Source organism: Sciurus vulgaris, assembly GCF_902686455.1.
Source record: "Sciurus vulgaris genome assembly, chromosome: 5".
NCBI lineage: Eukaryota > Metazoa > Chordata > Mammalia > Rodentia > Sciuridae > Sciurus > Sciurus vulgaris.
This window is the reverse complement of record NC_136465.1, coordinates 8336104-8351927: the sequence shown is the minus strand read 5'-3', so window position 1 is coordinate 8351927 and position 15824 is coordinate 8336104. Positions and strand designations below refer to the sequence as shown.

The 15824-nt window shown below is 45.3% G+C and overlaps 1 protein-coding gene across 3 annotated transcripts in view; it reads left to right on the top strand.

The window, feature by feature from the left end:
• The window catches only part of MSRA (methionine sulfoxide reductase A), a 334984-nt gene that overhangs the window by 116420 nt on the left and 202740 nt on the right, over window positions 1–15824 (top strand). For all 3 annotated transcript variants that reach the window (XM_079139990.1, XM_079139989.1, XM_079139991.1), the window contains exon 2: window positions 15730–15798. In XM_079139990.1, coding sequence (XP_078996116.1) covers window positions 15730–15798 — 69 coding nt within the window. The remainder of the gene's footprint in view (window positions 1–15729; window positions 15799–15824) is intronic.

Genomic DNA, 15824 nt, shown 5'->3' with positions numbered 1-15824 from the left:
TCATGGCTGTTCGAGGACAAGGGCTGGCAAACATTCCTATCAAGGTCCAGATGGTAAATATTTTAGGCTTTGCAGGCCATACGGTCTCTGTCACAGCGGCTGCAGTCTGCCATTGTAGAGTGAAGGCAGCCATAGACAATATATAAATGAATGAGTGTGGCTGTGTTCCAATAAAACTTTATTTAATGACACTTGAATTTGAATCTCATAGAATTTGCATGTGTCACAAAACATTTTTCTTCCTGTGATTGTTTTTCAACCATTTAAAAAAGTAGTAAAACCACTCAGCCCATGGGCCCTACAAAAACAGGAGGCGGTCTAGATTTGGTGAGTTGGCCATAGCTTTGCCAACCCAACACTTTGCCAGTTGTTGTAGGAATAATTGGACAGCAACCATTTATCTTTGGATAAAATTGTCACTGTGTTTGTTCTCCTGGAAGCACATGTGACTTGAAACTTTAAGTACAGGTAAAAGGCCTTGTTACCTCCTGGAGGGATTTCGGGCCGCTGTGGCTGCCTCAGGAGGGGTAGGAGGTGACCAGGCAGAAGCTGCCTCTGTGTGAAATAAGGTCAGTCCTGCTGTGCGGCTATTGTCTCTTCAGTGAAAATGTTAGATTTAAATCCTATATGTCATTTATCTGTGAGCTCGATATGGAGAAAAAGGTCTTGCTTTGGTTTTTGTAAAAATACCAGGCTTAGATCTTTTTGTGTGAGCTGTCATCAGCCATTCTGATGGTTGGTCCTGCAAATTCATGCTTTTCAGTGTTGGCAGAGGGATGGCTTTTGTTTCTGAACAATTTCATGAAGGATTTCTTTCAACGGGGACTTATATGGGGTTTCAAATTTAGCTATACTTTTCATCTTAGCTAGTTTTTAAAGACATGGGACCTGCCATTATGCTGCAGAGGACAGTTTTAGAGTCCTTCCTTGGTGTGATGCTTCAGTGGGGGGTACGGCCAGGTGCTGGCCATCTTCCTTTGGCCACAAGGACCACATGGCTGAGCCTTCTTCCACATTTGGTCTCCATGTCATCCACAGTGACCAGATATTGCCTGAAACTTGACTGGTGATCTCTGGAGTATCTCAAGGGGGTTTGCTTTGTACCTGCTCTTGATGCATCCTGGAATACAAATTTCCTTAAAATATGCCTACTTGTGGAATTTGGGAAGAAGCATGGGAAAGCATGGGCTTTGAAAGAAGCTTGATTTTTCCTTGTGCCCAGGCTGCCTTCTGCTCCCTCTCCAGGCCCTGCATTGAATGCTAGGGTCCTTGCTAGGAGTGCTGCAGAGGGGGACTCTGCAGGCACCCCCAGAAAAGACTACCCCACAGCACAAGGGAACACTTACTCATTGCTCTACAAACTAGGGTCTGGTAGTCTGAGGAAAAATCCAGGTAGATTATTCATTGAGGCACAACTTATTTGTGTTTATCTGTATTTCTTTCAAGATGTTTTGATGATGCTGCTGCATGTTCCAGCGGTCAGTAGTTGCTTACTATCACTGTTTTCAGGTTAAGTTTCTGAGGTCCTCCGAGTGTGTTAGATAAATAGCATGTTGCCCGTCCGCATGGAGCTATGCTCTGGCCGTTCCTTTATTCAGAAGTATTTCTTTAATAGTCGTGTTGTACTCAATAAATAGAACTATCAACTATTCTACCTTTTGAAATGATCATACGCATAGACCACAAACTCATGGAATTTAACAGGTCAAATGAATGGGTTAATACTATGGGACTTTGAAAATCACATTCGGGGAAGGAAAATCTTTCCAGTTTGCTTTTCCAGCTTTCAGTTTTTGTTAGGTCAGATTTTAAACAATTGGGGAACATTTATATGTTTAGGCTTTCTCACAAGATTTTAAAATCTTAATTTGAAATAGTTTAAGACCCACAAGACATTGCCCAAGTTGGTCGGAGTTCCAGTGTGTGTCTTGACCCGCTTCCTCTAGGGGCCATTGTGCACCAAGCAGCTCGTGGTCAGAGCATTGGTGCAGTACTCTCAGCTCAGATGTGGACTTTGCATTTCACCAGTTACTTTGCTTTTGGTGTGTGGCTCCGTGCAGCTTTGCCACATGTGTAGCTTTTTGTAACGATGATGTAATGAGCACAGAGGCCTGTTCACTCCTTTAGGAAACACCCGCAGTGACCTTGAACAGCATGCTCCTCTCATGAACACCGGATGAATAGGGTTAAAAGCTTTCCCAGCATCCTTGAGGTGATCAATTTTAAAAAAAAATGTATTCATGTGGTAAATTATAGAGATTTTTGAATGTTAAAACAAGTGAATTCCTTGGACGAACCCCACTTGGCCATGGTTACTATATATTACTGAATTCAGTAGTATTAAAGGATTTTTTGGTTTATATTCAGAAGAAAGCTTTGGGCATAGTTTTCATGTGTCTTTTTTGGGTTTTGACATCAGAGTAATGTGGGTCTTATGAGCTCAGGAAAAAAAAAAAAAAAAAAAAAAAATCCCTGCCTTACGTGTATCTGGAATTTCCCGGTGGACACTTATGAACCTGGAGTTTTCTATGTTGGATTTTCAGTTTCTTGTGTTTCTTTTGGTAATTCGTGTCTTTCAGGGCATGTCTAGCACTAACTTCTTGCCTCTCAGGTCTGAATACACCCTCTTTATAAGCTCTAAATAAACAAAGGAATTTTTTAGTAGTTTCATGTCATGTGATCATGCTCTGAAGCAGTCTCAGTAGGGGAGACTGTGGGGGACACTGCTGGAGGAAGTCTCTCTGGCCATTGGTGGAAAGGGTCAGGGGTTAGTGCTATGTGCTTGAGAACCTCTGTTGACACCTGTCCCCACCATGTGCCCGGAACATAGTTTCTCTGTACCTTTACAGCCTTGGTTGGGTGATAATTTTCCCATAGCAACAGGGGACCAGAGCCGCTGGGCTGCCAGGCCTGTGCTGCTTCTGCTGTGGCTGTGCCCAGAGTCCGTGCAGGTGCTCCTAAGACCTTCTGTTCCCATCAGGTTCTGGACACCCCTGCACAAGCACAGCAGAGTCCCTGGTTGCGAATCACCTGTGTTCTGGTTGCGTGACCCATTGTTTGCCAGCATTTCCAGATCGGTTCTCGCTGTCCGGTGGCTGAAACCCTCCTCCTGCAGCAGATCTGTCTCCTTCCACACTTGTCCTTCCTTGGTCCTCCCGCAGCCCTGGGGTGCCAGGAGAGCCTCCTTAGATCACATGCTGAGTCTTTCATCGCTGTCAGTTTTCTGTGTGTCAGACTTCCCCTCTTTGGCCTACGCTGTGGTTTGCGTCTCCTAATTGGATCCGGGCCGCTATGCAAGAATTCCTCGTAAGCACTGTTGGAACTGAGTTGTCACCTGTGGTTCTGCTTCTCAGTTTCTGAAGGACGAGAGAGAGTGCTCTGTATTCAGCTGTTATTTTTTTCTCCTCTCCTTGTCCCTCCTCTCTATGTGTTTACACCTGGAACTTCACTAACAGGAGGGAGAGTGAGAGAAGAGTGGCGAGCCATGTTTCTGCCTCAGCGACTAGAACATGGTCTCCAGCATCACGGAAGTGATCAGCCTCAGCTTCATTCTTGCAGGGTTTCATGGCAGTTTGCAGAGAGGTTTACAGTTTCTCGAGATACTGTGGACCCAGGCTGTAATAGAATCTCACTGTTTTCCTGTTAAGAATAGAGGTACTAGCACCTTGAGCTACTTTATGGAGGAAATATCCAGGCTAAACGTTCTTATCCAGCAACAATTAAACTTTTCAGATCACATTTTGTTCCCATAGAGAAGAAGGGAAAACAAATTTCTCAAAGCATCACTCTGAATAGAAATAGTCCAGCCATCTTTTTACTTTCATTTAGTCAAAGAAAAAAGCCCCCAAATGCAACTAAACAACCAGTCAACCAAACAAAACCCCACCGAAACACAGAAAATTCTCTCCATTGTAGTTAGGCCTTTGGCATGAATTTAAATTTAGCCTCGCTGGAATTTTGGAAAAACATTTTTCTTCATTGTTTCTGTAAGCCCCATGAAGCAGAGATATAAATTCCCCAAACAAAACAGCAGGAAAAGCAGAGAACAATTCCCTGGATAATGCAAATGAATAAAAATTGCCAGAATTATTGCAAAAGTGCTAAAAGCCCTGCTTTGATATTTTATACACTATCCCTAGACTTTGGTGGTTCAGAAGTGCCGGTTTTAGCAATGCCAGCACACTAGGGAACAAAGTGTGGAAAAAATAAATTGCATAGAGATAGTCTCCAACCTAGAAATGGGTCATGTTCCAGGGGTTGATTTGTAAATCACTTAGACTGGAAATATATATTTTCCTGTGGAAATTAGCTTCATAAAAGATGGTTTGCTTTCCTGGCACATGCCATTAATTTTTGTTTGCAATAAAGGCATTCTTTTTGCTTTATTAGAACACATTAGTATATTAATGTTCTGTTGCTGTGTCACCAATTATCCCAAAATGTGCAGCCTCAAACAGTCATCCTGCTCATGTTTTCTTTGGGTCAGGAATCAAGGTGTGGCCTTGCTGGGTGCCCAGACTCGGGGTTCCTTGCCAGGTTTCCATGAAGGTGTCAGTGGCATTTCATCTTCTGGGGCCTCAGTGTCTTGCCACGTGGTTCATACAAGAGAGAGCACCTGAGTTGGGTGTCATGGTTTATAGCCTGCTCTCAGAATGGGCCCCTCAGTACTCCTGTTGTGTTCTGCTCAACAGAGGTGTATCACCAAGTCCAGGCCACACTCCAAGGGAAAGGAATCGAGCTTCACCTATGAACAGAGCCGCATCAGAGGATTTGTGGCTATGAGGAGGCGTGTTCATCAGCTTTTTGTTGCTGTAACCAAAATTTCTGACAAGAACAACTCAAGAGGAGGAAAGATTTATATTGGCTCTTAGTTTCAGAGGTTTCAGTTCATGGTCAGTGGGCTCTGTTGCTGACCATCATGGAAGAGAGTTGTGGTGAAGGAAAGTTGCTCTGCTTTTGGCAGCCAGGAAGCAGAAGGAGGGAGAGGAAGGGACCGGAACAAGAAATACCTTTCAGGACATTCCTCCAGTGACCTACTTCCTCTAACCATGCCTCACCATCTACAAGTTTCTACCATCTCCCAGTAATCCATTCAGCTATCAGTGGATTAATCCACTGATGAGATCAGAACCCACATGATCCAATCACTTCCTTTAAATCCCACACTGAACATTGCTGCACTGGGGACCAACCCCTCAACACATGAGTCTTTGGGACCACCTCTTATCTAAATCATAGCAAGAGGATCTGTTCTCAAGCTCCCTGATCCCCTACCAACATCAAACCTTCCGATGAGACTACTGTCTAACTAGCACCTGGTTGCAGCTGTGTGGGAGTCCTGAGCTAGGACCACCCAACTTCGCACCCTAAGGTGAAGTTGACCTCTGAACTTGGAATGAAGCTTGCATTTGAATGGTGGTGGTTGTGCAGCAATGAATTTCCTTCAAGGTGAGCTCCAAGGAGGCCACCGTTTTCCACAAGTCAGTGTGGAGATATCTTTCAACTGTCAGGCTAATAGTGGCACAGCTTGGAAAAGAAGGAAAATTCTTTATTTTCTTCTCTTATAACTTGCAACCTACATGACCATTATGAAAGGTGTCTTCTTGATGTACAGGGTAGAATTTAGAATATATTTTTCTTACTGAAGCAGTATCTCATAAATGGCAGTCAGAATCCCAAGGAAGAGTTATATTTGATACTTGTTATAGACTGAGTAGGCCCTCGTGGGCTAGCTCACCACTAAATACCAGCATGTTCCTGGGGAAATGAATTTGGTATCTGAGATTTCTTTCTTATAAGCATGCTTTTGAGTGTGACTCATTTTTAAGTTTGTGACTTGCCTGTGCAACCTTATATCCTCCCCAGAAATCTTTCCAGCAATAGTTTACATTTTGAGCTGTCAGTCTTTTGGAAAGAGACAGTGACAGAAAATAGAGATTACTATGATTTACTCTAAGCACTAAGAGTTTGGTAGATCTGATTCTACTCAAGATTGGATTTTCTGCAGGCCCTGTACCAAAGTCCCTTAATAGTTGAGGTTTGCCAGGTCACAGTTGTCTTCTGCATTTCCAGAACTATAAGGTCTTAATCAGGTGCTGCCAAAGACATGCAATTAGACTCAGCCCAGGAGAAACATTTGGCCTGCCTTGGACCCCTTCACTCCACGTTTTTTGGGAAGTTGGATGCCTTCGCAGAGACACCATTTGTACCCCCACGTTGGTCTCCAAGGAAGTCTCCTGCCTCTGCCTCTCCTGTGTTTGGTATTTTCAGACATGACTCTCATTTAGCAATGCTCCAGTCCATCATTAGAGGATTGGTCCAGGGAGTGCTTATGGCTTGAATAAGTGATGCTTGAGCATATATTCAAGCAAGATAACAGACGGCTCTGTGCCCACGTCTCTGTCCCTTCATGAAGCCAGATGCTCAGAAGCATGTGGGAAGGGCCTACCTACTTCCACTAACTTCCTCAAATTAAGATGTTCTGGTTTTCATAGAAAGACAAGTATGGAAAACACCATAAAATGCCTCTCTGTCATTTGTAGAACTGCTATTGAAGATTTTGTTCATTATGCTTCTTAATATGTATCTTTCTGGGTTATCCAACTTCCCTTAATGAGCCATAAGACGAGCCTGCTATCTCAGAAGGTCAGATCCTTAGGGGAAAATTTCAGAGCAGCCGATTTACATGTGCTGTCTCTCTAGGAAGAGTTGGATTAAAAAAAAAAAAATATGTTGAATTCTGTTTCAAAATCAATTGCAAGTTTCATAGTGAAAACTTAATTTTTAAAGGGAAACATAGAATGTCTAAAGTGCTTTTCAAATTCCAATGGTAAACATCTGAGGCAGACTACCCTTATCTTGTGTTATGGAGGAAAATAGAAAAACAGATGAAAATGGAAAGGATGAGAGGTAGGAGGGACAGAGAAAAAGTTCAAATAGGTAGCAAATGCCAGAAAGATAGCATACTTGCTGGTGTACTAAACTCAGTCCCCTCTCTCTATTCTCCAAGACAGGAAGAGGAAAGCCAAACACCTATATTTTTATTTTTAATAACTTTTAATTATATCTAATATTTAGAATGCTTGATTCTCTTAAAATCCTTTCCCCCTTGGAAAGAGGACCACGAACATGTTGCTCTGGAGGCTGCAGAGCTGTTTTAGAGAGGAAACCGTGCTCTCTCTTGTTGAGGGGTTTAGGGTACTCTAAATTACTTGGCACTCTGAAGCCAGGTCCCAGTCGTGCTGCCGGGTGATGCATGTGAGTGGGATCACCTGGGGCCTTGGTGCTGTGACTGGGTGCAAAGGGAGCTTCAGGCAGGCCTGAGCCCCGTGGCCGCTGCCTGCATGCCTGCGTCCCAGTGCAGCTGTCACTGGGGAGGCTCCTGGGCTTCCACGTGTTCCCCAGGGCTTGCTATTTCTGTTTCTCAATAAGTAAAACACCCTGTGGAACAGAGCTCAAAAGTAACTAGATTTTTTCCTTTTTAAACAAGTTGTGGTGTATTCCACATTTTCTCCTGCACTGTTTCCCCATGTTGGGGTGCCTGTTATCGCCCAGCTATTAATGTTGATGCAGAAGCTGGTGCCAGTCCTCACACACAGCCCTGTCTATGCGTGCTCATGAGTGGAGAACCTGCGTCTTGCTTCCTGGAAGCTGATCTTCAGTGCGCTGTGTTAGCATCCCGTCTTTGGTGTTTTATTCCCCTCAGAATCTTTGCTTTCCTTCTGACCCCAACAATAGGCAATAATTGGAGAAATTTGAAACCTTCTTTTAATGGAAGCCAGGCTGAGCAAGGCCGACATCTGTGTCCATTTCTAGGATGATTTATTTTTCTTGCTTCTAAGGTCATGCGTTCAACTGTGTTTCCTTCATTTCTAAGGTGAAAAGAGTGGAGGTGAGTGTGCTCTAAGGTACAACATTTCCCATGCTCCATTTTCAGTCAAGAAATAAAGTCAGAATTCTTTTCGTGGAGAACCGGAGAACCAGGAGGGCTGACCTCAGGCCGTGGGACACTACTGATAGGGATGTTGGGGGAAAGGTTGGTGTTGGCCCGGCAGATCGCACAGGGAGGGCAGGGCAGGGCAGCCGGGCTCAGCTGAGCACCATTCACACCATCAGAGGACTGGACAAGGAGGGGCAGTTACTGGACCATTCCCATTCAGCTGTTGACTGACAGCTGACGACGCCTTGCCCAACCAGCAGGCAAACATCCCATCGCAGGAAAGCGACCTGCTTAGGGCTGCTGACACATTCACAAGGAAAAGAGGTTTCACAAGGATTTCGAGGTGTTCTAGAGGCACATGGCCAGGCTCCAAGGAGATAATGTGACTCTTTGATAGGATGGAGGAGCACTTTGGTGGGCTGCAGGACTTAATTGCCTTCCTAGGATTTTACTCTGCACATGACTGAATATTTTCATGTGGTTGAACCAGTAGCACCTGCTGCAGAAAAAGTCGATAATTGTGCTTCATGGGTATGCAGAGTATAAAGCAAGAGCATACAAGTCTTTGAGGGGCAACTTTAAAAAAAACATAGAAAGTATGGTTTCTCTGTGATCCTTCATAGATATACCTAACATTAATCTTAAAAATCTAAATGTGTGTTAGAATCAGTAGAAAACATGCACCTTAGCATATAAGGACTCGTCTTGGCTTCCTCGAGTGTTTCAGCCCTGCTATTTTCAGTATCACTATTCAGAAGGATGTCATGTGCATCAGGCTGAAATATAGATCTTAATTCTTAAGATAACCTCATTTTAAATGTAATTTCTACTTTTAATAATATCTAATTTCAATAGTGATTAGAAATTACTTGTGTTAATGGAGAGATTTTGTAAAAGTCAGGTAGAAATTTCCCATCAATTAATATAATATTAGACGCTTTCATAGATGCTTCAGTTAGACATGGTTCTTAAAGGCGGTAATTGATAAAAGTCTTATAAAAGTAAAAACAGAATTCTTCGACAAATGAATTGAGTGTGGATGGAGCTTTGCTGGGTCCCGTGGTGTATGCTGGGAGTCTGGGGTGCCCCAAGAGGCTGGGTGTCCTGGCAGCTGGGACGCCATGCTGGGTTGGTCAGTGGCCCTTGGTGGGGGGGATGGGGGCCTTGCAGGTGGGTGAGGGGTGAAGAGCAGACCGGGCTGCATCTCGCTCTGTGTTGCCAACTTGAAGCGCAACAGCTGGCGAGACCGCTTTCCTGTGCTGCCATCTGGCCTGACATGGATCTCTGGGCTTAGACTTGCTGGGCAGCCATGCCCCGGTGCCTCTGTCTCCCTTCTTTCTTCTACACACACGTGCCTGCAAATGGCTGCGGAGGAGCCAACCCCGACAGCCACCTCAAGTTCCTGTGAAGTCTGAGCAGCCTGGAGCGCTTCACCTAAGGGCAAGAGCAGAGTTCAAGGTGCTCAGGACCCTGGAGAGAGAGGGACCTCTGTGGTCCTTATGCAGTGAAGCAGGACAGAAGAAGCTGGGCACTGGCTGTTCCCACGTCACAGCAGTTCGCTGCTTCTCTTGTTCTTTCTACTCAGAGAAAACGAACATGAGAGTCAGAGAGCATGAGGCATGAGGTGTGCACAGCTCCAAGATGTACCTGGGGGCTTGCTGCCTTCTTTTTTAGTGTTGCTTTTAGTTTTTTTTTTTTTTTTCCTTTTTCTGGTTTACTGATTATCAAAGAAATATTAAGAAAAAAAACTGGGAGTACATAGAAGTGTAAAGAAGGAAGAAAAGAGGATGGGGTTATGGCTCAGTAGTTAAAGTGCTTGCCTAGCATGTGTGAGGCCCTGAGTCCTAATCCCCAGCAGTGCAAAAAAAGAAGAAGAAAAATTCCCTATGGGTCAGCATGGAAAAGTGGCCACTATTATATTTTTACTGTTCCTTTCTAGTCTTTCTCCTGTGTCTTCATTCTTTACTTAGTTGAGTGTGAGTGTGTGTGTGTGTGTGTGTGTGTGTGTGTGTGTTTGCTTCTTTTCCTACTTGACTGTATGTTATCACCATTTTCTGATGCCATGGAAAGATTATTTATGATTTTCCTTTAGAAATTACTAAATAATCTTCTGTCTTAGAACTGTGCTCATTTACTTTTTTAGTTAACCTTCCCCTTAAAATGCTGTAGCCTCCAATTACAGGAACAGTGAGGGACAAAAACAGAGCCATATGCGTCTGGGCTTGTGTGATAAGAATTCCCCTCCTCTCTCAGGACCCCTGTCCCATAGCTGAGTGTCATTCAAACCATTCTTGATGCTGTGGAGGACACCCAGGGCAGGGTCTGGTCAGGGTTCTTGAGGGACCCACCCCTGGAGATGGAAGAGGCAGGTTCAAGGTCTTGGGGACCACATGGCAACCCCTCGTAACTCTAGTCTGACTTGTACTGAGATGCCTTGAATTTGTGAGCTGGAAAAAGAGTTTCAAAGAAACAGATAATGAGAGGGATTGTGAGACCATATTCTGCTTGCGGGCGGCAGATTTATATTAGCATACCAGTGAACTAACAGCTCCAGTTCCATGAGACTTCCAGTCACCCGCATGGATGTTGGTGGTGCCCCTTGGTGCCCAGACTGAGGGTCTGGGACCCACTCTCCAATCCCCACCCACCCTTCCTGCCTTTCCAACCCTCACTCAGAAGAGAATTCTAGCTACCACAGTTTGAGCATGGGACAGGGAGTTTATGGCTGGTTAATTTATGCCCAAATTTGAATTATTGCAGGTACATTATTGAGCAGTCTTACTGCATATTTTTAAAAATGTCTAGCAACTATTAATGCATATTAATTGTACAGATTAATGGGCTTCTCTGCGATGTCACCACACATGCATCTGCTGTGATTTGAGCACCCCTATCCTCTCCTCCACTCTCCTCTGTCCTCCCTGCTCACCCCTCCCTTTACTTTACCTTTCTCAAGGAAAGAAACAGTTTTAAAATTTGAAGCACGTTAGATATTCACAAAACAAAAGGAAAAGAAATATCGCTGCCATTTTTCTAAAACTTTTGAGCGTGTCCCCCAAGTCCCCTTCAAAATCTCTACTGAAGTTGACTTTGACCTGGTCTTGCTCTAATTAACCTTTCTGCTCCTCAAGCACTGGGCTTTGAAGATAAATGGAAATATATTCCTTGTCCCCGTATACCCTTGACAGAGGACAAGTCATCACCATTAACAGAGGTTGTCCTCTTGGAGCATGTGGCTTTGGAATGTGTCCCCAGGGAGCAGAGAGCAGGGGACAAGTGCTTGGCCAGTCAGATTGGAGGCATCTACCCACAGTGACTGGACAACAGATGTCCCTGCCCGTGAGACCCTCCTCTCTTCATTTCATACCCTGCTGGCAATCAGTAGTGAGGACCCAAGCACTGAATGGCTTTTCTGTTTAGGAAAAGCACTTGCTTCTGCAATAAAGAATGCTACTGATTCTGAAGCGGAAATTTATATAAATGCTGGCATTTACATAGGCCTACCCTTCTCCCAAGTCTTACTTAACCTACATAATGTATTCAAAGGATCTCTGGTTCTTTGGCCTTCAAATACTTACCCTAGAATTTCAATGGGAAAATGCCTTTAGAGATCTGGCCTTGGTTTCCAGGATTAGAAGTGCCATTGCTGCATTTTAAAGAACTTGCCATTCTTTCACAGAGTGGAAGGTAGCCCTCAGAGTCCTCTTTGTCCTTTTATCCCTACAGCTATATATAGTAATCCCTCCTTATCCAAAGTCTGATTTTTCAAGGTTTTAGTTACTTGATGAACTGTGGTCCAAAAATATTCAATGAAAAATTCCAGAAATAGGCAATTCATTAGTTTTAAATGGTGTGCTGTTCTGAGTGTCACCATTCTGCTCTGTCTTGCCCCGGGCATGTGTCGTCCTTCTGTCCAGTGTGTCCATGCTATATGTGCTTCCCACCCTTTGGTTACTCAGCAGCCTTCTTGGATGTAAGACTTGCAGCTGTGGCATTGCGGGGCTTGTGTCCCAGGACTCCTTATTTACTCCTCTCTAGAGTGCATGAGTCTGGGAGAAAGCCTGCGATCTGTGGGTCTAGTGCATCTGCTGCTTCAGGCATCCACTGTGCCCATGGTTAAGGGGGCACTGCTGTATGGTATTTAAGAGGGTTTTGCAAGAGTTTTATTGTAATTTATCATGCAGAAATGAGAAGGAAAATGGCTTCTTTCTTTGTACTATCATTCTATTTTTTCACTTAGACTAGGAGTGACGAGATGATTTCATTTCATTTTCTGTCCCTAAATGGCAAGAGACTCTGTGGGGTGTTACATTGAGAAAGGATTTTATGGTCACATTTGTGGATAGTGAAAGGATACTGTGGTTGATTAGTGATGTCTGCCATGAGCATGGATAGAGAGGCAGCCGTGCCATTCCTGACTCAGATCTTACTGTGAACAAAAAGTCCACACAGGGATGATGATACCAGCCTAAAGGTCATGTAGCATGTGCTATGTGCTGGATTTTACATGGTTAAATCATTTCATTCACAAAACTACACACAAGATGGGTACAAATGAGGAAATACATAACGAAGAAATGCTTACAATGAGGAAACAGGCACGGAAAGCTTATGTGACTAAGACAAGGTCACATAGCCAGAGAGGTTCCAAGTCAGGTAGTCCTGTTCCAGAGCCCAGGCTCTCCCATGGATCCTGTCCTGTCACTGGTTTGCTTATGCTGAGCCTGCTGCCGCAGGGCCGACACAGACTCAGCTCTGCTTCAGAAGAAAGTGCAGCTGGACACAGTGGCGCACACCTGTAATCCCAGCAGCTGGGGAGGCTGAGGCAGGAGGATCACGAGTTCAAAGCCAGCCTCAGCAATGGCGAGGCGCTAAGCAACTCAGAGAGACCCTGTCTCTAAATAAAACACAAAACAGGGCTGGGGGTGTGGTTCAGTGGCCGAGTGCCCATGAGTTCAATCCCTGGTACCCACCCCTGCCTCCAAAACAGAGAAGAAAGCACCAACTCAAGTTTTCAGGAACTTGCCTGTGGATGAGAACCTCATTGGTGAAGACGGGGCAGCCGACAAACCTCCTTCCTTCCTTCCCAGAGCGAGTGTTTCCCTCCTCCCACCTCTACCTCCGCCTCCACCATCCACTCCTCAGCAGAGAGTGGGTGGATGGAAAGGCAGCAGGTGGGGTTTTAAGGGAGTTCGTAGCCTAGGAGTAGCGGGGAGCTGGGGAAGGTGTTGCAGGGCTTTGGGGGGCTTGTGCCACGTGATCAGGTTTTTTTCATGTTGGAAGAGAGTTGTGGCTGCTTTGAGAAGAGTGAGCTGGGTCAGGGATCCAGAAAGGTTAGAAGGCGCCTGTAGAGGTGCAGACAGGGAGCTCAGGTAGTGGGATGAGGGTGGTTTGGGTGGCAAAGGGAAGAATGGGGGGGACTCTGAAGATGTATCGGAGGTGAAATTAGCTAGGAGTGGGATAGCTCAGATGTGGGTAGTGAAGGAGAGAAGGCAGGGCTGTCTAGGAAGTGAGGGGGCGGGCCGTTCCAGTGCAGGGTGCGGGAAGAGACTCAGCTCTGCAGTGGAGGGCAGCCCACGGCAGGTGTCAGAGGGGCTGCACTGATGTGCACGTGCAGCTTCTCACCTGGGCCAGAGACGAGCCTCGACTGTCCTGGGGAACCAGCTCCCAAGGAAAAATGTCAAGTCTGTAGCTTTGTTGGTTTTTGAAATTCAAACATATTTTTGCCCTAGACAGTAAGTAAATAACCTGTCAATGACAAAGGAAATGAATAAAGATAAATACTTGCACAGTCTTCCTGTTTCCATTTTGCATGTTTTTCTGCCCATCTTTGCTCATAGTGTCCATTTTTCATTTTGTTGTCATTATAATCTACATAAAAGGTGTAATAGAATATATATATATTTTTTACCAGTATCCCAAATATTTTCCTTCATTTCTTCAAAGCTTTTAAGGTGGTATTTAAACTATGTTGGGTGACATTCCATTCATCTGATAAATCACAAATGGCAATTTTTAAGCACCGAGTGAGTTGTAAGATTTCATTGTTACCAGTAAGACTTCAAATGCATATTGCTGTATATGGCACCTCTTTTCCCTCCTGCATTTTTCCTTAGGTTCAATTCTTACAAGTGGATTTGGTGGGTTAGAGGGGTTGAATGGGTCCCCTACTCCTGAGGTGGGTGAAGATACCCTTTCCGAACCACTGGTGGGTGCCATGGGGGTCTAACTGGAGGGCAGGACTTGGACCTCGGCAAGGCAGCTCCTGGTGTTCCTTGGGATTCAGTAATGGAGTCCTGATCCTATTAGTGAGTGCTGGACATGGTCACAGGGACCTTCTGCTGTAACTGCCCTGTGCCCGGCTGTGGCTGAGGACCTCAGGAAGGCTGCGGAGCCCACTGGCTCGCACTCTGAACCCTGCGCTGCAGCTTTCTTTTTTCTCTTGGGCTTCCTGTTCTTGGGATCACACCACAATTACTCACAAGGAAACAGGGAAAGTGCTCGAAGAACTGGTGGAGTCCTGAGGGGCATGCGAATGGAGCCCACGGGGTCTAAAGCACTTGTGTGGAGCTGAAGAGGGTTGCCCGTGGGTTTTGATGAGGGTCAGGGCCTCCCGTAGGCTGTTCCAGCCATGATGCGTCCTTGGTCTCCCTTGCTTCCCAGCGTCACCCTGCCCCAGCTAGGCTAGGCTGTTCCCTGGCCCAGGAGATCCCATCCCACCCTACCTGCCCCAGCCCTCTGTCTCCTACCTGATTGGCTCTCCTCATGTCTGCTGCACCCACTCCCCAGCTTGCCCCCTGCCCATGAGCTCCTCCTGTTCCCCAGTCCACACCCCAGGACTTGGTGCTGAATCATAAGCTTCTTGTCACGTTCATTTTTGAAATGTTTGCCTTTTGAAGGTAACTGTTGTCTTCGAGGGCAGCAGCCGTGTCACACTCCCCAGGAGCCCTCTTAGGGCCTCGTTTTGGTGCTGAGCCCTTTGCCATAGCTCAGCAAGCCTCAGGCAACCCCTTAAACCATAGTGCATGTGCTGAAGCAGTGTAGCTGCTCCTCTGTCCATATTGTCCACCTAAATGCTCATGTTCAAAAGGAGCTGAGGATATTATTAAAGTCCTCCTAAATGGAGGTGCTCTGGTATTCTCTGCTTGGGATCGTGAGAACAAGTTCATGCTGGAAGCCTCTAACCTGATCGTTTTTATTTCTAAGTCAGCCCTTGATAAGCACCAGTGCAGCAAGGATGGTTGGTGATGGGGAACCAGGGGGATGAAGGGATCATGGGAGGCATGGAAATGTCCATCTGGTCCTTAAGAAGACTGGCAATGTCTTTGGCCCCTAGGAACAGAGCTTGATTTGTAGTGAGATGACATGTCCTGCTATTATGTTTCCTGAAGAATTAGGCCCAATATTACCCTGCTCATTTTTCATCTCACTTAAATACATATTGTGTTTTTAAACACAACAACCTTCTGATTGTTGAGAGTGTCAGGGGGAAACCAGGCACCCTGGGGACCCTCTGGCCAGGGGTCAGGCACTTGCAGGCTGTCCAGCCCTGTAGGAACTTGGGCCATGGCATGCTTATTTGCAAAATGTATTCCCTGGACTACAGGATGTCTAGTCTCGGCTGTGACTAAGATTAAAAACAGGATAATCGAAACTCTCTGGGGAGGGTTAGCTTTGGTGTGCTTCTAACTCAAAATGAGAAATAGGCTCATTGACACATTTAATGACATGTGTTAGTAAGTGTGTAGAACTTTACACTTAAACTTGCATTTCTTTCTTTCTTTTTCTAGCCAAACATCATGTCAATGGCAACAGGACAGTTGAACCTTTCCCAGAGGGAACACAGATGGCTGTATTTGGTAAGATATCAACTCTGAAAGAAAAC